Source organism: Tribolium madens, unplaced genomic scaffold, assembly GCF_015345945.1.
Source record: "Tribolium madens isolate multiple individuals breed KSU strain unplaced genomic scaffold, Tmad_KSU_1.1 Scaffold_20;HRSCAF=117;Tcas5.2_LG4, whole genome shotgun sequence".
Taxonomy (NCBI): domain Eukaryota; kingdom Metazoa; phylum Arthropoda; class Insecta; order Coleoptera; family Tenebrionidae; genus Tribolium; species Tribolium madens.
The window spans coordinates 8,501,144-8,527,093 of record NW_025400985.1 but is presented as its reverse complement, the minus strand read 5'-3'; the positions used below and the strand labels follow the sequence as shown (position 1 = coordinate 8,527,093).

The 25,950-nt window shown below is 33.0% G+C and overlaps 9 protein-coding genes across 11 annotated transcripts; 3 read left to right on the top strand and 6 right to left on the bottom strand.

Moving 5' to 3' along the window:
• Window positions 1-1,530: 1,530 nt before the first annotated feature.
• On the top strand, window positions 1,531-3,109 carry LOC123005957 (zinc finger protein 62 homolog). Its single transcript, XM_044400057.1, has 5 exons — window positions 1,531-1,896; window positions 1,947-2,233; window positions 2,281-2,426; window positions 2,478-2,719; window positions 2,766-3,109. Exons 1-5 carry the CDS (start codon window positions 1,771-1,773, stop codon window positions 3,015-3,017), a joined length of 1,053 nt encoding a protein of 350 aa, XP_044255992.1. The 5' UTR covers window positions 1,531-1,770; the 3' UTR covers window positions 3,018-3,109.
• Window positions 3,110-4,553: 1,444 nt separating this feature from the next.
• LOC123005958 (polyprenol reductase-like) lies at window positions 4,554-6,035 on the top strand. 2 transcript variants are annotated; one of them, XM_044400058.1, is made up of 5 exons: window positions 4,554-5,097; window positions 5,142-5,336; window positions 5,393-5,524; window positions 5,575-5,738; window positions 5,788-6,035. In XM_044400058.1, exons 1-5 carry the CDS (start codon window positions 4,749-4,751, stop codon window positions 5,878-5,880), a joined length of 933 nt encoding a protein of 310 aa, XP_044255993.1. In that variant the 5' UTR covers window positions 4,554-4,748; the 3' UTR covers window positions 5,881-6,035. The 2 variants fall into 2 exon arrangements, with proteins under 2 accessions (XP_044255993.1, XP_044255994.1); XM_044400059.1 differs by having other exon boundaries at window positions 4,958-5,097; window positions 5,189-5,336.
• On the bottom strand, window positions 5,901-7,302 carry LOC123005960 (glycerol-3-phosphate phosphatase-like). The gene is made up of 4 exons (XM_044400061.1): window positions 6,868-7,302; window positions 6,682-6,819; window positions 6,283-6,632; window positions 5,901-6,234 (listed from the first exon to the last, which is right to left on the bottom strand). The coding sequence occupies exons 1-4, from the start codon at window positions 7,114-7,116 to the stop codon at window positions 6,054-6,056; spliced, it is 918 nt and encodes a 305-aa protein (XP_044255996.1). The 5' UTR covers window positions 7,117-7,302; the 3' UTR covers window positions 5,901-6,053.
• A 362-nt stretch (window positions 7,303-7,664) lies between these two features.
• On the bottom strand, window positions 7,665-9,007 carry LOC123005959 (polyprenol reductase-like). Its single transcript, XM_044400060.1, has 5 exons — window positions 8,609-9,007; window positions 8,247-8,441; window positions 8,064-8,195; window positions 7,854-8,017; window positions 7,665-7,805 (listed from the first exon to the last, which is right to left on the bottom strand). The coding sequence occupies exons 1-5, from the start codon at window positions 8,952-8,954 to the stop codon at window positions 7,713-7,715; spliced, it is 930 nt and encodes a 309-aa protein (XP_044255995.1). The 5' UTR covers window positions 8,955-9,007; the 3' UTR covers window positions 7,665-7,712.
• On the top strand, window positions 8,541-11,477 carry LOC123005961. Of its 2 annotated transcripts, none has more exons than XM_044400064.1 (5): window positions 8,541-9,030; window positions 9,094-9,234; window positions 9,601-9,754; window positions 9,809-9,916; window positions 9,974-11,477. In XM_044400064.1, the coding sequence occupies exons 3-5, from the start codon at window positions 9,626-9,628 to the stop codon at window positions 10,394-10,396; spliced, it is 660 nt and encodes a 219-aa protein (XP_044255999.1). In that variant the 5' UTR covers window positions 8,541-9,030; window positions 9,094-9,234; window positions 9,601-9,625; the 3' UTR covers window positions 10,397-11,477. The 2 variants fall into 2 exon arrangements, with proteins under 2 accessions (XP_044255999.1, XP_044255998.1); XM_044400063.1 differs by having other exon boundaries at window positions 8,542-9,030; window positions 9,094-9,545.
• On the bottom strand, window positions 11,381-16,319 carry LOC123005956 (cilia- and flagella-associated protein 70-like). Its single transcript, XM_044400056.1, has 19 exons — window positions 16,118-16,319; window positions 15,943-16,071; window positions 15,711-15,894; window positions 15,235-15,663; window positions 14,861-15,102; window positions 14,637-14,752; window positions 14,382-14,586; window positions 14,190-14,334; window positions 13,751-14,049; window positions 13,555-13,703; window positions 13,342-13,496; window positions 12,965-13,293; window positions 12,770-12,903; window positions 12,551-12,651; window positions 12,293-12,504; window positions 12,098-12,235; window positions 11,775-12,017; window positions 11,576-11,725; window positions 11,381-11,522 (listed from the first exon to the last, which is right to left on the bottom strand). Exons 1-19 carry the CDS (start codon window positions 16,169-16,171, stop codon window positions 11,454-11,456), a joined length of 3,483 nt encoding a protein of 1,160 aa, XP_044255991.1. The 5' UTR covers window positions 16,172-16,319; the 3' UTR covers window positions 11,381-11,453.
• Window positions 16,320-16,404: 85 nt separating this feature from the next.
• LOC123005909 (zinc finger protein 330 homolog) lies at window positions 16,405-17,752 on the bottom strand. The gene is made up of 4 exons (XM_044399969.1): window positions 17,613-17,752; window positions 17,407-17,557; window positions 16,915-17,311; window positions 16,405-16,860 (listed from the first exon to the last, which is right to left on the bottom strand). The coding sequence occupies exons 1-4, from the start codon at window positions 17,750-17,752 to the stop codon at window positions 16,655-16,657; spliced, it is 894 nt and encodes a 297-aa protein (XP_044255904.1). The 3' UTR covers window positions 16,405-16,654.
• Window positions 17,753-17,832: 80 nt separating this feature from the next.
• LOC123005907 lies at window positions 17,833-19,710 on the bottom strand. Its single transcript, XM_044399968.1, has 4 exons — window positions 19,559-19,710; window positions 19,148-19,508; window positions 18,309-19,097; window positions 17,833-18,260 (listed from the first exon to the last, which is right to left on the bottom strand). The coding sequence occupies exons 1-4, from the start codon at window positions 19,610-19,612 to the stop codon at window positions 17,833-17,835; spliced, it is 1,632 nt and encodes a 543-aa protein (XP_044255903.1). The 5' UTR covers window positions 19,613-19,710.
• A 451-nt stretch (window positions 19,711-20,161) lies between these two features.
• Window positions 20,162-25,764, bottom strand: LOC123005037. Its single transcript, XM_044398627.1, is given in 3 exon segments — window positions 20,162-22,943; window positions 22,945-24,546; window positions 25,713-25,764. Coding segments are annotated over 3 exon segments (4,173 nt in total). The 5' UTR covers window positions 25,725-25,764; the 3' UTR covers window positions 20,162-20,384.
• Between the last annotated feature and the right edge of the window lie 186 nt (window positions 25,765-25,950).

The following is a 25,950-nucleotide window of genomic DNA, read 5'->3' as shown; positions in this document are numbered from 1 at the left end:
TCTAAGATTGAAAGGTTGTGTGTAGAGCGTTTTATTAAAAATGTTATCATCTTACAAACAGTTTTTTTTTATAAAAGTCTATGAAGATAATTTTGGCAGTGCGGTAAAACTGTCACTTTACACTCGTCTGTGCGTAAAATGCTCAGGCGACTGTAAATACAGTCTTTCAATAGGTGTCAATTGTACGTTAATTTGACATTTACATGTCAGGAGGCCAAAAAACATTTTTTTTGATGAACGTTATCCTACCTCCCACATAGACGGAATTTGGGTATTTGAATAGCCATATCGTCATTTTTGTGTCATATAAAATATATTTTATTGAAGAATTAAAGCGGCTTTTTTTTACAACACTCTATGTATCACTAGAAGTTGCAATGGTAATGTTAGCTTGTTTAAAAACAAAGAAATGTTATTAGTCGCCAATAAGTTGATTTACAATTTATTTTGCATTTTTTTCATTACTTAGTACTTAGAAAACTCTTTCACCAGTGACACTGGTTGAATATAATATAGTTTAAATCCTTTTAGTTGAAGATGCAACATTTTTTCATGGCCAACTGCGAACAAAAATCAAAGATAATTTTTTGCTAAAAATGTATTATAATAATTTGTTATAAATATATATTTTTTAGATAAGAAAAAAACAAGCTTTTTAAAAATGACATAGCCATCTATGATTCCCATTAAAAAAATACAAGTTTATTTTATTACGGCTAAACAATTAAACTAAACTAAACTGAAAAAAATTGTTAACTACATTATTAAATTCTACGTAAAAAAGTGCCTGTATAATGTCTTTATTTCAAATCTGTCTTCTATAATAACGAAGATATGATTTTTTTTAGATTTCGCTAAAATGTCAATTTTTGTCTATAAGTCGAAAACAAAAGATTATAGCGGGATGCGGTTTTAACCAATATTATTTTCTCAAAAAATGAGCCCCAGAATGTATTACTCGTTTTTGGCTAAACCTCTTAGTTTCGGAGATTCCCTATTCAGACATCCAAAATGCAGCACCCTGTACATACTGAATTTTTCACTTAATTTTAGTTGATTATATTAATATTTATTTATATTTTAATTTATTAAAACAAACATTCCAACATTTTATGTTTATAGGTGCCTACACTTTTTTTTTACCTTCTTCAATGTCATTTATCTTCAACTAAATAATCATTTAATTAATCATTCCATATTATCTTGTCTGTATTGATTTAGTCGCTGTAGCCTCAAGAAAAGCTATTATATGGTAATATGTACCAAATTCCATTTAAAACTTATATTTTTTGGAAACTTTCAAAAAGAAAGTTTTTAAATAGATGCTCTAACGAACAAAGCAGACACAATACTGATACCAAAATTTAAACTTTAAAGGTTTGTCCAATAATCATTAAATAACTATAATACGAAGTGATACAGAAAGTTGTTGTTAACAGATTTGAAAGTATTTTTGTTAATAATTTCTAATTTGAAACACAGCAACCAACCTGTACGTACGGTTTTGCTTGACAATTACAACCCCTTAAGATTGATAAATTGTTGTTAATCAAAAGCAACCTTTAAAAATTACAGTCAGGATTGCCAACAGATTTATTCATTGTGCATCACTTTGTACATATAATTTAAAACATGTTTTAACAATAATTAGCTTTTAAGAGAATTAGCGTTTATCAGAAATCAGCGCTCACGCTTTTGCCCATGTGCTATTGACGTGTTGACTGTTTTGAGGTTACAAATAATGTCGGCAGTAGATATAAAGAAAGTATAATGGAAAGTTCAGATTCTCACACGACTCCTACAAAAAAATCATTTAAATGTACACAGCCAGGGTGTAATGCCTCTTTTTTAAAGAATAGCAAGTTAATTATCCACACTCATAAACATACCGGCGAGGTAAGTGATTTCAAACATCAAAACTCATAAACAGTGTCGATATCCAACAGCGTCCCTTCGTTTGTGAAGAACCGGGCTGTAATAAAACCTATACGAACAACTCTCATTTGCGAAGGCACAAAAAAGTTAGCCATGGTCCCAAGGAGTCACAGACGGTGATTTGTGAAGTCCCAGGTTGTGGCCTCGTATTAGCCAACAAGTACTCATTAAAAAAACACTGCACTCGAAAACACAATTCACAATATCCGTTTAAATGCGGGGAGTGTGATCAAGGATTTCATAGGAAAAAGCAACTGCAGCAACATGCGTATATTCACACTGGTGAAGCTCCATTCAGGTAAATTGTTATTAGTTTTTTTTTAATGTTTTCAAAACCTATTGCAGTTGTGACCAATGTAATATGAAATTTACCACAGGACAAAATCTTAATAAACATAAGAGATCACATCGTGTGTACACCTGTGATTGTAAAGAGGAATTTCATAGATGGTCTTTACTTTTAGCACACAAAAAAACATGTGAAAGGAAACGTAAAAAGTGTTACAATAATTATTTTAAGCTACCTAATACTTATTTTTTAGGGTTTAGGTGTGACGTCTGTGATAAGACGTTTACCCATAAAGGCAATTTTAATGACCATAAGGCTGTTCATATGAGAGAAAATGAAAAACTTGTCTTTCCTTGCAAATTTCGAGATTGTAAAAGGTTCTACTTTCACAAAAGAAACTTAATACATCATATTAAGACTTTTCATAGGAAAAATAATACAAAAACTAGCTTTAAATGTACTTATCCCAACTGTCAAGTTATTTTAAAAACCAAGGTATATGTCTAAATATGTTGGAATTTTTATTAAGTGTGTATTTTAGCAATGTTTGAAAATGCATCTTCAAAGACATTTTAAATGGAAGGTGAAAAAAACTCGGCAAACGAGACGTGATAAAGGAAAACCAACCAAATCAATGATTTCCGTGTTATTAGGTGAAGAATTTCAACAGAATAAAGAAAATAAAAATGTAAACCAGATGCCTTGTACTGAAGAAATGACCGATGATTGTTTATTGAAACAGTGTGACTTGGCATTAGAGTTGTTAAATGAAAAATTAATTGCGTCAAGATAATTACAAAAAGATTAATTATTATTTGAAACAATTTCATTTAATCCCTTTATTGTCCAAAACGTCATTCTAAAATAAAATCCTAGTTAATTTTCTAGTTTTATTTAGAAATTAACATACATATTTTTAAAAAATTAAATACACTCCCCACAAAAATTATCGCACCACCCTGAAACATCGGTATTTTTCCAAAACAAATATACCTAAAGGCAACAAACTAAGTCCACATCATGTAGAAATAGTTTTTATTTATTTATCTGCGGGCACCACCACCGATAAGAGTTTTTTGACGACTTTTTCTCTAATCTATGAAAAAGTTGCATATACCAATTTTTCCCGGTTAATTGTAATCGCATTGTTCATTAGATGAGTCATCTGTGCAACATAAATTTGACATGACGAATGTTCCTCAACGTGTTAGCTATCATTTGACTCACGATGAAGCTATCCGGGCACTTGCTTTACTACAAGACGGTCGTAGCCAGCATTATGTGACAAAAGTCCTCGGTGTTAACCATTCCACCATTGTTAGGCTGGCCCAAAGACACCAAGAAATTGGGAGTATTGACAGAAGACCAAGGCAAGGCCGTCGAAGGGTGACATCATGTTCTCTGACGATTCCAAATTTTGTCTTTATGCAAATGACAGACGAATACCGGTGTATAGAAGACCTGGGGAGCGATATCTTCAATGTAACATTGTTTCTAATGTACAGTTCGGTGGAGGTTCGTTAATGGTTTGGGATGCTATCTCTCTGGAAGGTTGTACAGAATTAGTGTCTATGCGTGGAGCTCCTATGACGGCTGTACGTTACATTACAGACATTCTAGACCCTCATGTTATCCCGCATGGCTCATTTATTGGTCCAGATTTTGTGTATATGCACGATAATGCTCGACCGCACATAGCCCGGATAGTGCAAGAATACCTCAGAGAAACTGAGACACCTGTTATGAGGTGGCCAGCTCGTAGTCTTGATTTAAATCCAATCGAGCAAGTATGGGACACCCTTCAACAGCGTGTGTTGGGACGCAGAATGGTTTTAGAACTGTCCAACAGTTGGAAGCAGTTGTGGAAGAATGGCATAACATGCCGCATAGGATGGAAGCCGTTGTTCAGGCCGTTATTTAATTTAGTTATAGTCCACAATCAATTTTTTACATTATTAAAAATCCGTTGAAGAATACTTTAACACACAGTTTTTTAATTATTTATTTATTCTTTCGTATTATGTTACACCCCATCTTACATAACAATAAGTATCATAGCCGTACAAAGCTTGGTTTATCACAACTGAGGGTGGTACGATAATTTTTGTGGGGAGTGTATAAAAATCTAACACAAACAACAACTGAAAAATACACTGTAGACAAAATATTACGATTTTCGCACCGTGAGAGATTATCATACATCTAAGTTAATGTCCAATTAAAGATTTTTTACAACAAAAACACAAAAAGAAACGAATAGGGACCCCTGCTCCATACAACATAAATAAATTAAATGATACAGCCATAGAATAAGAGGAAGATACAGCTCTACTCTTTATGCCAGGAGAGTGGGGGAAATGTGACGTGCATCAAATTTGGTTTTATTATTGTAAAACATATTTTTTATTTGTTTTTAGATAATAGATATATTTAAAGTTATTTGTAAGTGTTCGAAAACTTTCCAATACCTAAAATGAGTGGAAACTAATAGTTTAATATTTCAATTTAATAATTAAGTAACAATATGTTTGAAAACAGGTGCAAAACGTTATTTATTGCAATGTCGCTGGTGTACTTGTTAATTTCACTTTTTGTTCATTTACTTGACTCGCATCTTCACATTCCACATTTTGTATTAAAGTTGATTAGGTACGGCAAACTTGTTAACGGCTCGAAAAGAGTTTCATCAGTTTCATGGAGCTATTTGGAAGTTCCTAAATCATATTTTAAATACATTTATTTAGTGGCCGCTTGGGTGTATGCCCCTGTTGTAATCAACCAAATTATCCTGGTTTATGCTTTGGACCAAGATGCTTCTCAGTGGTTTACCACTTTGTTGGATGTTTGTTGTGGGTCAAAACGAGTTGCTACGGGTAAGAACCATCCATTTGGTCTGTCGAAAGTAATTTTTTTTTAGTTTCTACAAGTCACACCGTTATTGCAGTTTTGTTATTGACTTTGCAGATATGGAGGCGATTTTATGACACACATTTTGTGTCAGTCTTTAGTAAAAAAGCCTCAATGTTCTGTTTCCAGTTTATCATAGGAATTTTTTATTATTTGGGTGCAATGGTCATAATAGTCAGTGAGGCTCCTAAGTTTGCTGTTACACGTAATAAGAAACACTTATTTTATTTTGATTTTGATAAACTAAATTGCGATTTTAAGGAGAGCCGGATAAGTTTGATTGGTCTAATGTAACTATAACTGATGTAGTTGCAGTTTTGGTATTTTTGTGGGCCTGGTATCGGCAACACACGACCACAGTGATTTTGGCCAATCTCCGAAGAAATTCAAAAGGTCTCTTTCAATTTAATTTTCAGTTATTTTCAATTATTACCATTTTTTAGGAACGGTGGTTACAGAAAATTATAAGCTACCAAATGGTGATTTATTCAAATACTTATCCTCACCACACTGCACTACTGAAATTTTGATGTATACATGTTTATGGGTCATTCTCGGTTATAAACATAGCTGGTGGTGTGTTTATACACTAGTGTTGTCCAACCAAGTATGTTTTTTGTGTCTAGTTAACAATTTTTAACAAAAATATATTCTAGCTTGACTCAATAATTAGTACTCATAAATGGTACAAAAAGAATTTCCAAAACTTTCCAAAAGAAAGGAAGGCGTTGATACCGTTCGTGATATAAGCAAAAACAAGAAAAAACAGTTCAACATAAAGTATTATTTATATGGCATTTTGACACTGTCCTTAAATCTGAGTTAACAGACATTTTCTTATCTACTGATGCGTGGAGGTAGTTAAGATACCTAGTAACAATAAATAAGTTAAGAATTGGTCTAATTGGTCTACTTTAAAATTTTAATCTAAAAGTGGCAGTATATCTCCCAACTTCTCTAAGTAGAAATCAGCCACCATTTCTTTGTCTTCCTTCCTATGTGAGCCTTTCAAAGCTACTGCTTCTTTCAACGTTGTAACCCCCGATAGTACCAACAAGGTTTGGAAACCGCATCGTGTCCCCAATAAAATATCGGTGTTAACACTGAAAAATTAAGTCAATTTTTTTGTTCTGGGAAATTATAGCACCAACCGATCGCCTATCATGAGTGTTCTTTTGGGCACAATTCCGTATTTTTTAATGAGATCGTCCACAATGTATGGATTGGGTTTGCCCACAACGATGGGACTGCGCTGGGCACACGTCTCCACCGCTGCAACAATAGCCCCGGTTCCTGGGATGACTAAATCGGTACTCATGGGAAATCGCTCATCGGTATTAGTGGCAATAAAAATGCAATTTGGGTTGTTTAGATAAGAGGCCGCTTTCATCATTTTTACGTATGAGAAGTGCTCGTCATAGCCGACAATCACAGCACCTACGTCACTTTCCATTTGGAAATTTTCGATAACATGAACGAGAGCGTTTTGCAAAACATCTGGCTGGAAAAACAGATTTTTAGAGGAAAGAATCGAATACTTTGGTAATTACCCCAACTCCGTAATGCTTGATACCAACAGCATCCAACTCTTGGGTGATTCCCCTCGAGCCTACTACGTAAACTGACTGTTTAAAACCCATGTTCTTCAAATAGGCCGCTGCCAAGTATGCCGTTGATATGATTTCGTCCTAAAATTTCATTTTAGTGATAAACCTTAAAGCGGAATTTGGGATTACCGTTTCAATATTAAAATGCATTCGTTTCGCCTTAACAGCAAATTCATTTCGCATTTTTGTCGAGTTATTTGTAACGAAGAATATTCTCTTACCAAGTTCGCGAAGCCTGTTTACAACTGGGACAGAACCAGAAATGGGTTCGTTGTCTAGCCATAAAACTCCATCACAGTCAAAGAGGACAGTATCGAAAGAGCTGAAAAACTTCTTGAACTCCTCTTTGGTTTGTTTTGAAAGAAAAATCACAGACATGTTTGACAAGTTTGCTTTGTAATTAGGTTCACTGTGCGGTTTTTTGAGTCGGCAAATTTTTATTACATAGAGTGTGAAAAATTCGCTGTTATTTAGCAATTTATACAGAAATTATTACGTGAAGGTGACTTTTAACCTAACCTGCAATCGCTAAAACGTCATCAAAATCAAAAAATTGTCTCATTGTGTCAGCGATAGGTGATTGGACGAAAAAATGTATCTATGGCAACGAATTTAATCTAACCAATTAGGTGTCGTTGGACGGCCATTTTGCGAAGTTAAACGATTGGTTGTTTGATCATTTGTTTTCCCGCTATTATTACATTAATTTAATTTAAAATTTTCACACATCACTGTGAAAAAATGGATTTCTTATTTTTCCATCAACTAAAGAAGATGGAAATGAAGCAGGTAGTGTTTATACAAGCTCTGCAAATGTTTTCAAACATTTTTTACAAAGCCACTTTGTTTGCTGTAATTGCTTTTGATATGTAAATCAAAATAATTAATAAAATATCAATAATAATATATACAACAACACAACTGTATAAATAAAAAATGTTTAATTTGCAACAAACTACATTGTGAATGACAGATTAATAAATAAATGGAATGAGAGCCTTCCTTTTCGGGGGAAAATTTTTAAAACGGTCCAAATACCACCAGTGACTTAAAAGAATTGTTTCGATCTGTAAATAAAAATTAATTTTAATTGTAAAAAACGATAAATTAATTACTTGATTGCTTAAAATCCAGGCATAAACATACAACCAACTCGAATTTTTAGCCAATAACAACGTCAAGGCTGTATACATTATTATTTCTGCTGTCGAATGAGGGGAAGACAGGTAATTAAACCAGTCACCCTCAGGAAGTTTGTAACCCTGATCAACAACATCCCCTATAATCCACAGTAATCATTAAAAATATATTTTTTTAATCGTCACCTTTTTTGTTTTTTCTCAGGTTCGCTAATATCACTGTGGCAACATGCTGATGGTACCAAGCCCACAAAAAAAACATAATTGCAAACAGGTCAATAATTCCAATCTCGCTTAAATGGAGTACACTGTTAGTACCTATTAATTAAGAATTATAAGAAATGTGTTGCATGAATATCGTTATTTTACCGTTTTGGGCAAATTTAGGAGCTTCACTTAGCATAATCAACATCACAGCTGGGTAAAAAACCATTCCGATAATATAATGGCTTAAATTAATCATCGCATTTTCGCTAAAAACGGATACAAAGTGTGTGTCATAAAATCGACGAAATATTTGTAAGCTCAGTAGTATGGAAGCTATTAGGACACGATGGACTGGAACTGAAAAAAAATGTTTTTTTAATCTACTGAAGTTGAATTTTCCCCGTTATATTTTTATAATGTTTGTGAACCTGTATGTCATTTTTGTTCTGTCACATTTAAAAATATTACTTTTTTAAAAGGGGAAAATGCATCTTGAGTGGATTTTGGGTACATTAACATTTTACCTGTTGCTAGTCTTCCATTTCCACAAGAAAAATTCAACAAAGTCTCAAACCAATCATCAACTTCTCGATTAAACACATAAACAACAAAAACTTCCTTTAGAAAAATTGGACAAAAAACAAACGTGGCAGCAATATAGAAATGCTTGAAGTATGATTTTGGAACTTCCACACTTTGTACCAAGAGTAATTTTTCGTCAGAAGCAAATTTCCCATATCTGAAGGTTTTTTTGATAAAAGCCGGCAAGTATGGCTCAAAAAAATTTATCAAAACACCCAATATCACTAAAGACGATGTTATGATCACAAAAAATAATTTACAGAGGTTAACGTTGAAAACTAGGTTCATGTTGTACAGTCACTGAGCAAGTGGAGATAAAGTAGGTGATAGAAAGTGGAAGATGGAGAAGAAACAACAAAAATGGGTAATTTGTTGAAAGTACCTTTAGAAAATGCTATTGCTGTCTCGGATTTTACTTAATTTCCAGGTTTTGAAAAAAATAACGAATAATTAATAATTATCTAGGAATGAAGGAAATTCAATAATAAAATAGTTACTTTTTTCCATATGTATTTTAAGTACAAAAAAGCAATGAATTCAAAGAATCAAAAAACTGTGCCATCTTTAGGTTAGTACTTTCTAGGTTAGATTTTTCTGTCAAATATCAACTGCACATGCCCTTGTTTCCTAATCATATTTTCATTACTTCAATTCAATCTGACTGATTTTAAATAAAATAAATGTTTTCCAATTTTTGCTTGTATCTATCTTTGTGGACAGTGGGCATACGCCCCCTTCACCTGGACTTCTCCCTTCTCCCGAGACGTTCCATAAAAATATTTGATCAGGTGACTGATGAGTAACTATAATGTTATGTGTCACGTAAAATATGAGTGTGATTATGATTCGATAAGTATACTTTCAATGCTGTGATAATATGTATTTTGGAGGCACCTACCTACATGTAAAATTTTAATTGGAAACTTATTTTTAGATTTTAATGTTTATCGAATTATATTATGGCTGAATATCCTCATAAAAGAACTCCTCGTCCAAACCAGACCCGCTCTGGCCAAAACCGCTTCTATCCACATTTAGGAGTAACAGATTTGAGAGAAATCATTGACCGTAAACGTGGTGAAAAAGGAGTAAGTCAGTAATAAATTAGCAAATTCAAGAGTAACACATTTTGTTCAAACAAGGAAGACGATTTTCTTGGTGATTCCTCACGAGTTTCAAAAGGAAGTCATCCTCAAAGTACCAAAGAACCGCCTAACAAGGGTATCACAAGTTCGCCTTATAATAAGAAAGTAAATAAATTATCACCTTTCGTTAAACAAGCACTAATGATTAATACAATAATTTAGAACTTGAATAAAAACAAAGAAGATTACAGGAGACCTCCTACCAATCAGTCAAAACAAAACAAAGACATTGAGAATCCTCTAAACATTAAAGTTGAGTTTTCTACTTTGACGGGAGAACATTCGTATCAATTGGATGAAAACACTGTTTTGCCGACTATAAAACATGTGCCGGATCAAAGATATGGTTACAGAGGCAGGGGCCGAGGGAGAGGTCGCGGCTCTCAGAGACAAGTGAGAAGTAGGAAAACAAATGAGGTTTCAGGTTCTAGTATCCCTACTGATGTCAATGTTACAATACCTAACAAAACTGATGAAAACTGGGATGAACCGATTGATAATGTACCGCCATGTGAAAAGGAAGCAGAAGCACATGAAGATGAAAACCTAGAGATGATGAAAAATATGAAAATTAATGAGGAATAATAAAAACGTATACAATTTCCAATTGTATAAAGTGAGACACGAGTAAAAGGTAGAGTTATTGAAAACGTATATCGCACACTTTAAACAAATGGCATTTATAATTTGTTAAGCATTTTACATTTTATTTTAAATGAACTTGTTTGTTACATTTAGTTTTTCTCTTGTTTCTATTAATTGTGGATTCTAATTTTGTTTATTTATATTATTTATTGTAATGAAAATGAAGCAAATAATCTTTTTGGCCTCCTGACATGTAAATGTCAAATTAACGTACAATTGACACCTATTGAAAGACTGTATTTACAGTCGCCTGAGCATTTTACGCACAGACGAGTGTAAAGTGACAGTTTTACCGCACTGCCAAAATTATCTTCATAGACTTTTATAAAAAAAAACTGTTTGTAAGATGATAACATTTTTAATAAAACGCTCTACACACAACCTTTCAATCTTAGAACTCTTTTTTCTTCACACCACTTTATAATTATAAACACATTGTACTGGGCTTCATACCTTGCTCGCGATTTTTCGGGCAATAGCTCGGTTGTAACATTTCCTGCAGCACTTCTGATTTCTGGTGGGGTACACATGGGGCTATTATCGCTCGACATTTTGAAGCATAAATTCACCAACAAGACAACAATAACAAAACTTTGTGTCTGAGACGTTTTTGCGTCTTTTTTAATTGTTTGACATTAGAGTGCATAGCCACCGTGATATTTAATGTCAAACGTATTTACTTGTATTAATTCTGAATTTTGTAGATTTTTGTTTAAACGTCGGCCAAAAAGCTTAATACAAATCTTGTGCGTTAACCATTTTACAGTGCTCAATTATTAAAGCACTCCGCTGCGCGTCGTGCTTCAAATTCATTTCGCACTGTAAAATGTAAGTTACCGCACACGAATGTAAATAACTATTATGATCCACCATTTAAAACCGTTTTACTCTACAGTGGTTGTGAATATAACAATAATTAATTAAATAATGTTTTGTGTTTTATTTATACTTAGAATTTGTACATGTATTTGATGCAAAACAAATTAATAAAGACAACTTATTTTGATTTTAGTTGTTCAAACCCATTTTTGATTTCGTCTAGCAAATATTGATCTTTTAAATCATTCTAAAAAAGTGTGATAGATAAAACTTGTTGAACTCTCTCTGCGTTTTTTATACCTTTAGCGCTAATGCGTAACAAGTTTCAGCCTCATTGAGCCTTCGCATTTTCAAATTAGCTAATGTTAAATACCCCCAAGCATCAGCTCTAGAATTGTCTAAGAAAACTGATTCTGAAAAGCACTCCTCGGCACTCATAAAATCTTTCAACTGAAATTCATGTTACTGTAAGAAATAGTGTTTTTTATAAAAGACATGCTTTCAAATATGCAATTCCACAAGCCATCCATGTGTATGGTGTGGGTCTATGTTTACAAGCTGTGAGTAATAATTTTTTTGCTTCCTGGGCATTGGGGGCAACCTTAGCACAGTTTAAATAAACTAGATGAATATCATCGGGTCTTTGAAACGATTCTAAAATGTGTGAATACTCCTCGTATGCTTCTTGTTGTTTGCCGATGGCAAAGTAGCAATGCCCTGTCAAACTTAAAACAGCACAGTCCTAAAATATATGATATAAAATTCTATTTGACGAGTTTATGTTCTTGATTTTGAAATAAATAATGCAGTGTGTCTACTTACAGAACCATGAAAAAAACGTGCTCGTTCTAAATGTTCAAGTGCGTGTTGATAATTTCTCTTGTAATAACAAATTACAGCCAATAGATAATGAACAACACCAGGCTCTTTCAGCTCACACGCTAATGCATTCTCCACCCACTACATTTATTACAACAAATTATGATTTTTAGTTCAATTAGAGAAAATTTCTCATACTGAATATACTCTCATTTTCAAAAGAATAACGCTCGCTTTAAAATATAAAGTATTAGGACATATTTCCGATGTCCAAACTAAGTCCCCGTTTTTCATAAAATCGTCAATCGGAGATCGAGGATCCTCCATATACTTTAACACCATTTCTTTTGATAAATCCATTCCCCCCGAATTATCGATTTCTTTGTAGAATAAATAGAGGACAGCCCAGCCTGTGTTAAAAACTTTGTGAAACAGAAAAATATACAGCATCACAACCTTCAGTCCATCGGGATTCTTGAACCATTAAAGTCAATAAACACATTTCGGCTTCTTTGAAACGTTTGGTTTCTGCTAGGAGCACACCAGTTAATAACAAACTGAAAGGTGTGTTAAATTATCCTTTCATGTTTTTAAAGAAAAAAGCAATTTTTATCACACTTATTGTTTGTGGTGATTCTGTAATTTGCCACCACATTAATTTTTAAGCATACCCACCTGTTTCGATGATACAGTTTCCTACTTAAAGCCTCTTGTAAACACATCAGAGCACTTTCGTAATGCCCTTTCGCGACTTTATAAATAGCAAATTCAAACCATGGATCAGGATTTTTTGGACTGTACTGCAGTCTCTGAACAAAGTTGTTTTTTTAAATAATTTTTCTAAATTAAATTAACATTTATTCATCGTACCTTTAAGTAATAATGTTCCGCCAAAGCCGAATTGCGAATTTCTTCAGCTTCTTTAGCATAAAACAAAAGATCCTTTAGCGAACTCTCGGGAAAATCCTTAACATGTCTGCCTATAATCGTCATTTCATTTAAAACATGATTCACTTCATTCATCAACCAAATAAATATTTGTTCTAAAAAATTATGATACTCATGAATTGACTGCACTTTTTCGATTTTGTTTAGTTTAAATTGGGCAATCAAACAAGCGACATGTCCTATAGTAAAAATCAAGTTTTGATACAACCCGGAACGTTTTATGTAAGTCAAAAAGTCCGCTTGGTTTGAACCTAAACTCCATTAAAAATTATAACTGAAAGTGATTTTTGTTGGCTTACAATGACACTGATTTTTCTTTTCGATGTAGGTAGAATACGTTTCATTTATTTTCAATATGACTTCTTTTACTATTTTTTTGTATAATGTTTTGTCCAGTTGATTGTTAAGCATTATTTTTGAGACTTCTGGTTTTACATGCACTAACTCCTTCAAGCTGAGGACAACAAATAATAATAAAATGAATCTTGACATTTTTCTTGCATTAAGTATACCTGCCGTGTAAATCACTAACTGATGTCTTTTCCACTAGGGGTTGTGTCAATTCAATTTCTAATACAATAAAAGTTGGTTGGCCCTTCTCATTGTACACCTTTTTACTAGGTTCGGGGGGTGCTTCATGAGGGGGTTCCGATGGTAACACCTAAAGTAACAATTTGACTCGAGAAATGTTAACATAGTAAAAATTACATCGTTTAAATTTAATTCTTCTTTCGGATGTTTCTTGTCCTTTTTCTCTTTTGATTTTTTACTCCCTTTAGATTTTTTACTTTCTTTTGTTTTCTTACTTCCTTTAGATTTAGCGCTAGATTTGTCGCTCTTTGACTTTTTATCTTTTTTGGGAGCTTTCAATTTAGATTCGTTTTTATGTAATACTGCTGGTTCAAGTTTTGGAGAAGGAAAAAAATATGAGTCTTTTAAACCACCATAAAGGAGGGCTTCTTTGTGATGAAATGTGGTCAAGGGTGTTGCTAAACGGAGCTTGGTAACTATAGACGTTTAAAAGAAAATATTTAATATTTGATTGAGTGGGTTAAGTTGTCAATAACTATAGTTTTTAATTAATAAATTACAGTACATTGGGTATAGTTATTGGCAACATATATTACACTGAGTCACTTTATGCTACCTCCAGGAAAAATAAGCGACGAAAGATCAACAACGGCCATTAAGTGAAGATAACTTGTTGGTTTTTCTTTTTTAACTTCGTCAATTGTTGACGAAGAAGTTCCCGTCTTATTTTTGACTTTCGGTTTTGTCTCTTTTTTGGTTTCCTGATATTCAAAAAATAGTGCGTTTTCAAAGAATTATTAAAACTTACAGTTTGTTTTTTAAAGACATAAAACTCAATTACAATTCTACGATGCTTTCGAATGTGATCATACAACAAGAAAAAACCTTCTTTTAAGAAAATATTTCTTTTGATACAGTTGAACTCTATCATTGGTTTCTTCTCATTGGTTGCTTCCTCTATATTCTTAACATTGTCGACATAGTTTTTAACACTGCTGCTATCACTTTCCACTCTTAAAATTCACAAAAATCAAGCAATAGTATTTTATAAATTAAAACATACTTGTATGCTGTTTTATTAAAATAATTATCTTTTGGAATTTCCGACCACTGTTTGTACTCCTTTTGTAGTGCCACTTCTGTATAAGTTCCATTTTTAAATAACACTGGTTTCTGAGGCTTTAAGAGTTACAACTGAATAATATATAGAGTGCTTCAAGTTTTTTTCGTCAAACTTCTAGAATGAGTCTAGAGGTTTGGCCAAAAAACTCGTAACAGGTGGCATACCAGGTTTACAGAAGGCATCACAACACAAACTTGATATTCCATTTCGTTATTCATGAGTGTGGGAATGTTGTAAATCGATTCTAATGTTATATTTGCTAAAACGGGTGTGCAAGAAAATTCTACAGGTTTATCGATTGAAACCATTACAGAGATTCCGGGTTTGTGTGAATACCTGGCCATCCGGTCATCACAAAACGTGTGAGGGACGATTAGCGGCAAAAATTCCGTAAAAGTGGAGTTACCTTAAGAGACAGTTATGTTATGACTATACAGGTGTTCCGTTTTTATTGTTACAAATTTAAACACGTGAATAGTTGATAGCTGTTTGATCAGTAACAATAAAAACGGGACGTCCTGTATAGTATTAGCATTACCATAAATGAGAGGCAGTAAATCTATAACGCAAGCTCCTGTTTCCGTTTCGCTTTTAAGACTGTCGTCTTTTGCTTTTGGAAGTTTTTCTTTGCTATGTTCTTTTCTCGATGATGCTTTCGACGAACTTTTAGATTTCTTACTGTCTTTACTTGATTTCTTTTTAACTTTCTCTTTACTTTGCCTACTTCCTTTACTTGACTTGCTTAATTTGTCTTTGCTTTTCTTCTTCGACTTGCCTTTATTTTTTTTGCGACTCGGTGAAGCAATAATGTCAACTTTTTCTACCACATCTCCCGTCAGTGCTTCATATAAACTGATTGCACTTTCAATTGATGATAAACTTTCGTCTAAAATGACTTTTTCAATGTCCAATTTGTGTTCGCTCTCTAATAAACGCGAATTCGTGTTCGGTAATTGAAAAACTTGGACTAAAAATGTAAGGATAAGAAATGCGAGGACAATTTTAGGTTATTACGGATCACCGGGTTGGTAACTAATTTATCTAAACCATTGGGGGAATCAATGTTACAGCGAATTATAAATTTGTGATCACTCATTAGTATCGAATCATCAGTCAGTAACAATTTTGTACTTTCCCCAATACATTTTCCCATATATTGACATTTGGTCAATAAATAAGAAGAAGGATAACTCGGTGGCTAAAAAAATAGTATGAAATTGTAACACTTTTCATAAAAAATGCCTACAATATTTTGGTAACTTTGTATATCAATTGTAATTTCAGCCGAATTCGTTAAGTCTTCTTCGGTCAAAACGCTTATTTTTGATTTCAGCGATCCGTGCTGTCCTTCCGGAAGACTAGCCGTACTTTTTTGCTGTTGGACTTATTTTTATGTTGTTTTAATAAAGAAGAATTCTGACCTTTTTTGTTTTAGTGGACGTCTTTGTAGACGCTTTAGCTGAGGCTTTAACCATCTTCAAATTGTTAATTTGGCATATTATTGACAACTACATTTGACAAATCGCTGTAATAATTGTTAATTTTACCTGTGATTTTACATTTTAAAAATTCCTAACTCGAAAACTATCGATTAAAGGAGACGAAAGTTTAAGGCTTAGTTTGAGTTGAGTCTCGAATTCTCAGTGTTAATTTGTTTTTTTTTTTATGCAAATTAGTTTGGTAACTAAGTATAAGTGAAATAGCAAAAAAGTCGTTTAAGAATTATTTATTTGCTAACAAAAAAAGGAAAATTGGGCAAAGAACAAGTGCCTTACCCCGGATTGTTATTAACGAAAATACTTCATCAATTCACCATTAATTTCAGTTTAAAATCGTTTGGCTTTAAGGTAAGTAACGAAAAAGCCAATAAAAAAATCGAATCATAAAAACATGTTATAGATTTGGGCTTAAAGGCCATTACAATATGTGGTATTGAATTACTAACGTACGAAAAGAGTTCATTTTTCCTCGTTTCCCGACTCCTCTTCACTTGTACCTTCTTCGGATTCTTCATCATCATCGTCATCATCATCATCATCATCATCATCTTCGTCCTCCTCAGACTCATTATAGACGTAATCTCCATACCCTGACGACTCTTGAACATCATCTTCTTCGTCGTAATAACTCGCTTGTCCCTGCCGTCCAAACTTATGACTCCTTGCTACGAATTAAAAATCATCATCACAGAGAAACTAACAAATTTTAAACAACTCACTCGACATACTAAGATCCTTTGTTTGCGACGTGTCATATCCACACTTGGGACAAGGAATCGCTTTATTCTTCTCATACTTGAAACCTTTCCTCCTCACGTGATCTTCACAGTAGCAAGTTTTGCACCGAAGACACGAGTATTGTCCCAGTTTATTGCACGATTGGCATTTATAATTTTCCGATTCGAGCACTTGACACGACGCTTGGTGTTCAAATTGGTCGTCTTCGCATAAGAAATTGTCGCAGAATGAACATTTGAAAAGGCGACCCCCGTGGTCCCACACTCCGCGTTCGCACTCGATACAGACGGCGTCTTGCAGGGGGCACGTGCATGCGTGAGTCTGGAGACACTTGCGGCCGTGGCAGATCCATGCTTCGCAGAAGTCGCAGATCGCGCCCTGTACAAAAAAATTCATTATTGGCTCAGAAAAATGGTTCTCATTCAAATGTGGATTTTACAGTCCAGTTTAAAAAAACAATCTCATCCACTTACCACCATTCCTGTCCCTGTAGTGTAAACCCCTGGGTGTTTAACAACGCAATCCCCCGTCTTCAGCATACATTTAATTTTTCCGCATTGGGCACAAACCGGCAGTCTTTGTATACTTTGACAGAAGTAGCAAAACGCCCTACTCTTTTGCTTCCTGTAAAACCCCCAAATGATCCCCAAATCGACCGAGACAACCTCGGACTACTCACCTATGGCATTTTTCACATTCCATAGCTGCATTGGACGGATGTTGGGCTAAAGTAACATTGTCCTTCGCCGTTCGTATTTCCTTTTGTCGTAGTTTCTGTTTTTCGGCTTTTTTTCTCTGTCCAGTCTTCTTTTTCGGCATTATGAAATAATTTTGAATTTCCAACACGAGGTTGACACTTGACAAATCGACATAACCTTATTTTATTAGCGGCGGGAAATTTAAAAGAAATAATTGGATTCGATCCAATTGGCCACTTTATCGATGGGGGCCACTTCGGGAACTTCACTAACGACTTCAGGTCGTTCCTCCTCGTCTTCGTCGTCCCAAACCGATAAAAAATTTTGCGCCAACTCACTCAAATTCTTTTTATTGTACACAGTATTGAAGTGGTTGAGAAAACGACTCGTTTTTTTCGTCGCTCGTCCGTATTTTTTCATTCTCTCTTGTCCAATATCCTTGTTTAAAACAAACCTTGCTAAACTCGCATTCTCAACACTTGTTAAATGTAACGGTTTGGGTCTTTCTGGTAATTTGTTCACCCAATAGTGGAAAGACTCCACTGGTTTTGTTTTATCACAATCTGAGTTGTTTGTAATTTTCTGTTTAAAAATATCCCCTAAAGTGTTAACACTGTAGAGGAAATAATCTGAAAATATGTATTAAATCGTACGAAAAACATGTAAGTAATTTTTACCATTATCTTCGTGAATTATTTTAACACCTCCAACCGATTTCGTAACTCGTTCTTTAACTCCATGCACCAATAATATATCCCTTTTCAATCTGCACTCATTAAAAGTTTCAGTGATACTCGGAATTTTAAAAGGTAAACTACTAATTGGATTTCCACTAAACATAACTTTTTCCTCAACTTTTTGACTTGAAAGACACAACAAGCCTTCAACTAAATCCATGTAACAAGGCCCGTATTTCATCAAGTGTGTACAAAACTCAAATTCTTTTAAAAACCTGAGATCAGCTCGTATTAAGTAATGTCTCGAACCCACATAAAGTGCGTCCCTGTGAACTTTAGCAGAACAAAAAAAATTACAAGCTTGAAATTGTGGTTCAAAGGTTTCAAAGTCATTTGAACGTTTATCAAAAAGTTTAAGTTTTTTCTGGTCCAAAAGAATAATCGTCTCATTCGCAAATCCACAACGAATTACTGAATCAGCAATATTATCGTCTACATTAATTTTTTTGTTAGTTTCAATGTCATATAATCTGAATTTTGTGTCAGAACGAACGACACCAAAATGTGTTTTACATATTTGTGAATCCAGGAGAAATTTTTTGAATTTTCTCGTTTGTTTTATTTCTCCATCAAGATCAGTAACTTTGAGCAAGTTTATTTGACTTTTGTGTCTCAATAAAAAAATATTGTTTGAATCATTACTTGTTGAAATTCCAGTAATGTTATCTTCAAATGGAATTTCCACATTAATTTTTCTATTTTTCCAAGGCTTCGTCAATTTCGTTAAACCTAGAAATGTAATCTTACAAAACTATTTTCAAATTGTTATTTTTAATTACGTATGTTATTGTCACAATCTGGACGCATTAAATATTCCACATTGTCCAAATTAACATATTCAAGAAACCCAGAGGTGTAATAAGGGTTATAATCACAGGGGAACTGAATTCCGGGCTTTTCAGTATTACAAAAGTCTAACAATCCTCTTGTAATTGTAGCATGTGAGTCTGTGAACGTCTGATTCATTACTTTATTCCTTGCATAACGAAAATCTTTTTGTAAAGTCGATAATTTGTGAGAGTAAAGATTCACATTTTGATGGAATTCATCAATTATGTCACTATTTACTTCTTTTAAAGGCTTGTGAATAGGATAGGGCAATTGAATTGAATAAGTTGGTGCATTTTCATTTAAAAAATCCTAGAACTTACTTAATGTAGCAAGTTTTGAAATTAATGATTTATACTCACGTCACTGAAGTTTAAATTCAAGTAATGGGGACCTACAAAGTCGTCTAAAGCCATAATTTATTATAAACAAATCTTATACAAATCTAAATTTGTTACTAATTCTAACCTCAACTTTTTGCCGCGTTGACAGCGCTTTCGGAAACCGGTGCCGTCAAAACAGAGAAGTGTCAATATTATTTTCTAACAGAAAGTCCAGTTTTATTTATATTTATATATTTAATTAATAAGTTAAGCTTAAAATATCATTCAATAAATAAATACAAAAATAAATGGCAAAATTACATTAATTTTGCCACTTGCCAAGTTGGTTGCCGAAGTGTCATGGCGTTTCTATCCTGTCTTCTTTTTGTTAATTTTAATTTTTTTATTTAATTTATCAAATTTTTGCATTTCTATAATTCTAATATTGAAAACTTTAAAAAATAAAATTATGCTCATTTGTTAGTACCTAACTGATAATTTAATTTACTCTAATTTCAAAAGAATATTTAAAAATAAAAGACAGTATAAAGAAGCATTCTAACACAAGTAAAAAAATACTAAGTACAAATAAACACAAAATACACACAATGCTATGAGCAAATTAGGTCTGAGATAAATTAAAATACTTATGGTGAGAGCTAACCACTAAAAGTAGTATATAACGAGTAAAAAAAATAGCAAAAAAGAAAAAAAAACACTTGGTTATTCATAGTAATTATAATAGTCACGAGTAAAAAAATTCGCTACAAACTTCCTCTAAAATGGTAAATGACATAAACTGCTGCTACAACTAAAAATTCTTCTCGGAAAAATCTGCAAACGTACCGTTAAAACTATAATTTTATTAATGATTTTTTTCCAATAATTCTACAATTTCGTGGTGCCCATTTTTAAAAGCCACCATTGAAGGAGTCTGTCCAGTTTGATCATTAATACTGAAATTTGACCCAGTTCTGAAAAGTAGTCGAACAATTCCAACATGTCCTTGCTGGCACGCTATAAAAACAGGACTCCAGCCATTGTCTGCAAACACCTCAGTATTTGCTCCAGCTTTCAAAAGCATTTGAACGATCATCTCGTAACCATTTTGGCAAGCGACATAAAGGGGTGATTCTCCAGTATTAGTCACCAAATTCACATCAGCTTGAGCTTTGATCAACAACTCGACATTTTTTTCGTGTCCTTCTTGTGATGCTATCAAAAGAGGTGTAACATTTTCACTTTGTGCTAGATTAACATCGGCGCCTGCTTTTATCAACAATTTCACAACTTTGTCATGCTTGTTTCTTGCAGCCACATACAGGGAAGTGCAGCCACCGGATGTTTTAACATCTATTTCAACATTTTTCTCAATTAGGATTTTGACAGTGGTGTGGTGACCGTTCCAACAAGCTATGTGGAGAGGAGTTATGTTGTAGCTGTCAGTGGCATTTATATTTGATCCAGCTTGAAGAAGCAATTTGACGATGTTATCACAAGCGTGAAGACAAGAAACATGGAGAGGTGTTGAGTAATTAACGTTAGCTCCGTTTTCGATCAACAATTTAACAATGTTGTAAAGACCTAACTGACAAGCCAAATATAGTGGTGTTCTTCCATATTTATCTTCCTCATCGATGGTATTTTTATATACTGGAACCTGGAGGAGACGTCTTATATATTTTTCTTGATCCCATTCAACTGCTATGTGTAATAACGTGAATTCATTGACTTTTGTTTTGATAAAAGGTAAATCTTCAAACAAGTCGATAACTTCGTCGTAGCCAAACTTGGTACAATAGTACAGAATGCTGATCCCTTCTTTGTCATTTTTCAATTTTGAAAACTTGTTGTTTTGTTTCAGAAGAATCTTCAATTTAGTCATAAGACAATCACTCTCTTCTGCATATTTTAGACACGATAAGTTAAACAGCTTACAAGTCTCTGTCACATTACAATGTTCCAAAAGATACTGCAAGATTTCGTTATATTCAGGGGTTTCACCGCAAAGAGTATCATCGTTTGTATTATCCAAAACGTAAGTTCCGAAATTGTTTTCTACTTCTAAAATCGGATATCTCTGACCCCAAGAACAAGCCAGTTGCAAGGCGTTTCTTCCTTTTTCATCTTCGCTGTGTTCCAACTCGTTTTGGTGTTTTTTCAACAAGTCTATATTTTTGCACAAAACAGCAATAAGAGAGGGTGAATCTTTCGCAGTTAACAAATCGAAGAAAAATCGTATATTTGCATGTCTTTTCTCGAACAGAAGGTTTCTCAACTCTGGTATTTCTTCGTAATGTTGGATAAAATAAGTGGCAACGAAATATTCAGCGTAGGAATTGTGATGGAACTGAGGAAAACTATCAGTGACTTCTTTAATCAATCCGATATTGTCGTCTCCTGTTTCAAGTTCGTTTAAAAAATTGTCACAATTGATATGGAAACGTTTCAAAATTTCTTTAGTAACTGAAGTCTTCAATGCAGCTTTTTCGTAATTTTCGTACATGTTTTTCCTGTGAAACATCAGGATTCGTTTCAGAGCATCGTTAGGTGAATTGATACCAGCTTTGTCTTTGTAATAGACGTTGAATTTTTCTTCGATGATGTAATGGTAGAGGTCGGCTAAAGAAAACATGTTTTTTAAAAGTTTAAAGTACTTTTCTTGGTCTTGAAGAAACAACTCGGTTAGCATAAACACTTGTAAAGGAATGCCCAAAATGTCGTAGTGCTTCATTAAAGTTACTGTGGAACGGATTTTTTCAATCACTTCGTTAATGTCTTCTTTTGAATATAAATTTCCAAGACGTTTATGTATATAAAGAGATTGTTCTTCTTCATCAAACTGAATTATGGTTCTAGAAAGAACGTTGAATTTCTTCTCTAGCTGACTCTTCAAATGGCAACGACTGGACACCCATTGACAATGACTTTTCTTTGATAAAGTCTCAATAAGATTTACGGTAGTCTCCATATTTTTTGTCGAAATTTCGTCCAACGCATCCCAAAAGTACATCACTTGATTAGTTTCAATTAAAAACCTTAAGACATTTTTATCGAAACGTGAATAAGCTTGATATTTCACATCAATAATAAAAGTGACCAATTCTTCATACAAATCACTTTTAGCTTCAAGTTGTGAACAAAGTAAAGTCGTATCTTTTGAAGGGAAAAAGATACAGAGAATTCCCGGATTTGAATTATTCTTGTTATTTTTCAATAACTCAGATTTTCCTATTCCGGGATCTCCGTTCACTAAATTTAGGTTATTTTCCGGCTCAAAACCGTAAAGACTTGTTTCTTCAATGGAGGTTTGACCGGTTCGAAACTGCTCTAAAGCAGTGATGCTTTTTTTGCTCCTGATCCACTCTAAAGTCATATCGTCGATTACTCTGAAGTGGTGATATTTTTCCTTGTTTTTGTTTTTTTTCACAAATTTCTTCAAATTCTTCCAGCGTACATTTGTCTTCACTTACGTACATATCAGGCCCCGTAACAAATTTTTTTATGATTGGACTCGAATGAAACAGCGATACTTGATTTGAATCTTTATGGTCGTAAAGCAAAGAATCTTTCAACCATGTTGAAACTCTTTTTAAATTATAACTTCCTAGATGATTCTTGATTTCATCAATTTTGTTCCTACAGTCAAGAACTACGAGTGTGTTTTTATCAACAGTTTTTAGATATTTAATGTTTATTAAATTAGTAGTCAAAAATCTGTTAATGTATGGATCCGGAATTTTATCTTTTTCTTCTCCAATAAGACGAGGACTATCCATCATATTGACTAAATCGCTGATGGTTACTATTTCTCGACACTCTTCGTTTTTAGCAATGAGACATTTTAAACTTATTTTTTCTTTTCCTTGAATAGAGCAATAAAACGTTTGGAGAATTTTTTGACAAATATCAGATTTTAAATCCAAGTCTGATAAATTTTCGAAAACAGTGAAGGCGTTTATTTTATTTACATTTTCGTGATCGAGAAGCAAAACGAATTTTTCATTGGGGCACAATTGTAGTACCTTATTCACCGTCTCGTTATTAGCAACGATAATCAGAGGACATTTGCCCATTAACCACAATATTTTTGCTTTGTCATTGCTGTCTAATTCTTCATATGTTTTTATTTGATATTTATTTCGTAGTTTTCCCACTTCTGCTTTATTGTTTTCAAATTCGTCGTCAAAATCACCCCAAATCTGTTTAACCTTTTCGTAACAGTCTTTCTCGATGAGTGTAACACGAAACAGAAAAATTGCTTCTTGTAAAAGTTTTCTTTCTTGATTGACGTGACCAAAATCAAATGCTTGGATACAACGTTCGAGTAGAAAAAGGACTATGACACGTTGCATTATGGTTTTGTCCAACATTTCTTTTTGTCCTTCGCGAAGACTCCAGGTTGAAATAAAATGGAGGTACTGATCACAGACTGATTTACTACAAGAAATGTTTTTTTGGAATCTCGATATAATTTTACTTTTAAGTTTTTCGACGTCTGCTTGTTCACAGTAGAGGAAAAAATTGTTGAAAAAATCTTGATAATCGTCGAGTTGTGAACTGAACTGATCCATCTTAAAAGTGTAACAACTGCCGTTTTCAGAAGTATTTAATAGATCTATTGGATTACACTTCGAGCTTTTTATATTTATGTTTTTGTCGAAATTGAATTCTTTATTATCAATATCACATGTTCGATTAGTAAACAGTACGACTTTACAAGGAACTTTGATTTGTTTAAAAGATTCGTAATACTTTTTAAGGTTAAACTTTTTACCATCTGTTAAACCAGTTTCACGAACAGCTTTATTGCTGTTACTTGAGTGCTTCAGTTGTAAAGCGTAGATTTCGCCTGTATCAAGTTTTAAAACAACATCGTCGAAATCTCCGAATTTTTCATTATTAGTTGAGAGTTTGAAATTATTCACATTTATTTCTTCAGTCAGTAGCTTTAAAATTAAATCAGCGGCGACTAAATCTTCGTAAATTTTTCCTTTGTCTGTTGTACCTTTGCGTTTGCGGAAAGTCTGAAAAATTGGTGTGTTTGTACGAAATAATAATTAAAAATGAAGTTAGTGTCTTGAATGAAAAAATGATTTATCTTTTTTTCTATTTGCTGCAATTTTATAGTTGTCGCAAATAAATAAATAAATAATATTTATTTATAATTATTGAACTTTTATCAACAACAGATAAGCGTTAGTCAAATTTTAGCACTGAAAAATAAAATAGATACCTAAATTTATTTTTATTGAATTTTTGGCTGATAAACACAAATACTTATTTAGATTTAGACAAACTTAAAACAAAGTATTAAAGATAGTTTTATTATTATTATTATTATTATTATTATTATTATTATTATTATTATTATTATTATTATTATTGTTGCTTTACAATAAAGAAATTCACTGGTTTTGACCACTGTAGAAAAGTTATCTATTTTATCGCAACCTTTGTGTATAATTTTTAGATTTATAATTGTTTAGAAGACAGTCGGGTCTTTAAAAAGAACGCTCGTATTTATCTGTTTACAAAGTTATCTAAATCCGTTTAAATATAAGTATGTATGTACATAAGTATACATTTTTGTGAGCTCAACTGCAATTTTATTTGTTTGATTTATCTGAATTCTTGGATATACTAGAAGAAACAGAAAATATCGAGCAATCAAGATAATTTGTAATCGAGTCTTCTATGCATCCAAGAACGTATGTCTGTTTTTGAACTAACTTCACGGGAAACGTCAAATAAAATGACAAGTAGTAAGGCAAAACGGCAAAATGGGCAGGGATTAGTCGCCGACGTATAATAATAAGTAGGACCGTTCTTTTATGACGGTAAATTATAAATTTAGTTATTATAATTACCACCTTTTTGATATTGCGATTCTACCTTTCGACTTGTCATTTTACTTGACATTTTACAGACATACGTTTTCGGATCCAAAGATGACTCGATTACAAATTATCTTGATCGTTCGATACTTTTGAATAAGTTTAGCTAATTACAGTACTTTGTAAAAATTCTAATTATAGTTACTTATTATATTTGTCTAGATTTTCAAATGGGGTTAGTTATTAAAAAAATACTATATTTAAATGCAAGTAATTGCCAATAGAATTGATTAAGATATTTTTTTTCCACTTTATTACTTCAAAGTGATAAATTAGTTACATTACACAGTACTTACTTCGTCTTCCATTTATATTTAAAGTTAAAAACTTTGTTGTCACTTCAATGCGATAGCTTGAACTACAATCATAACTTGGGATCGATATCTAATCTGTTATTGACATAACTATATTTATACAAAATGATAAATAATAGACTAAAACTTAAAAAAAAATTGCAAATAATACAAAATAAAAATAAATTAAATAATTAGGTGCCTATGTAAAATAGATATTTAAGTATACAAATTATTAGGT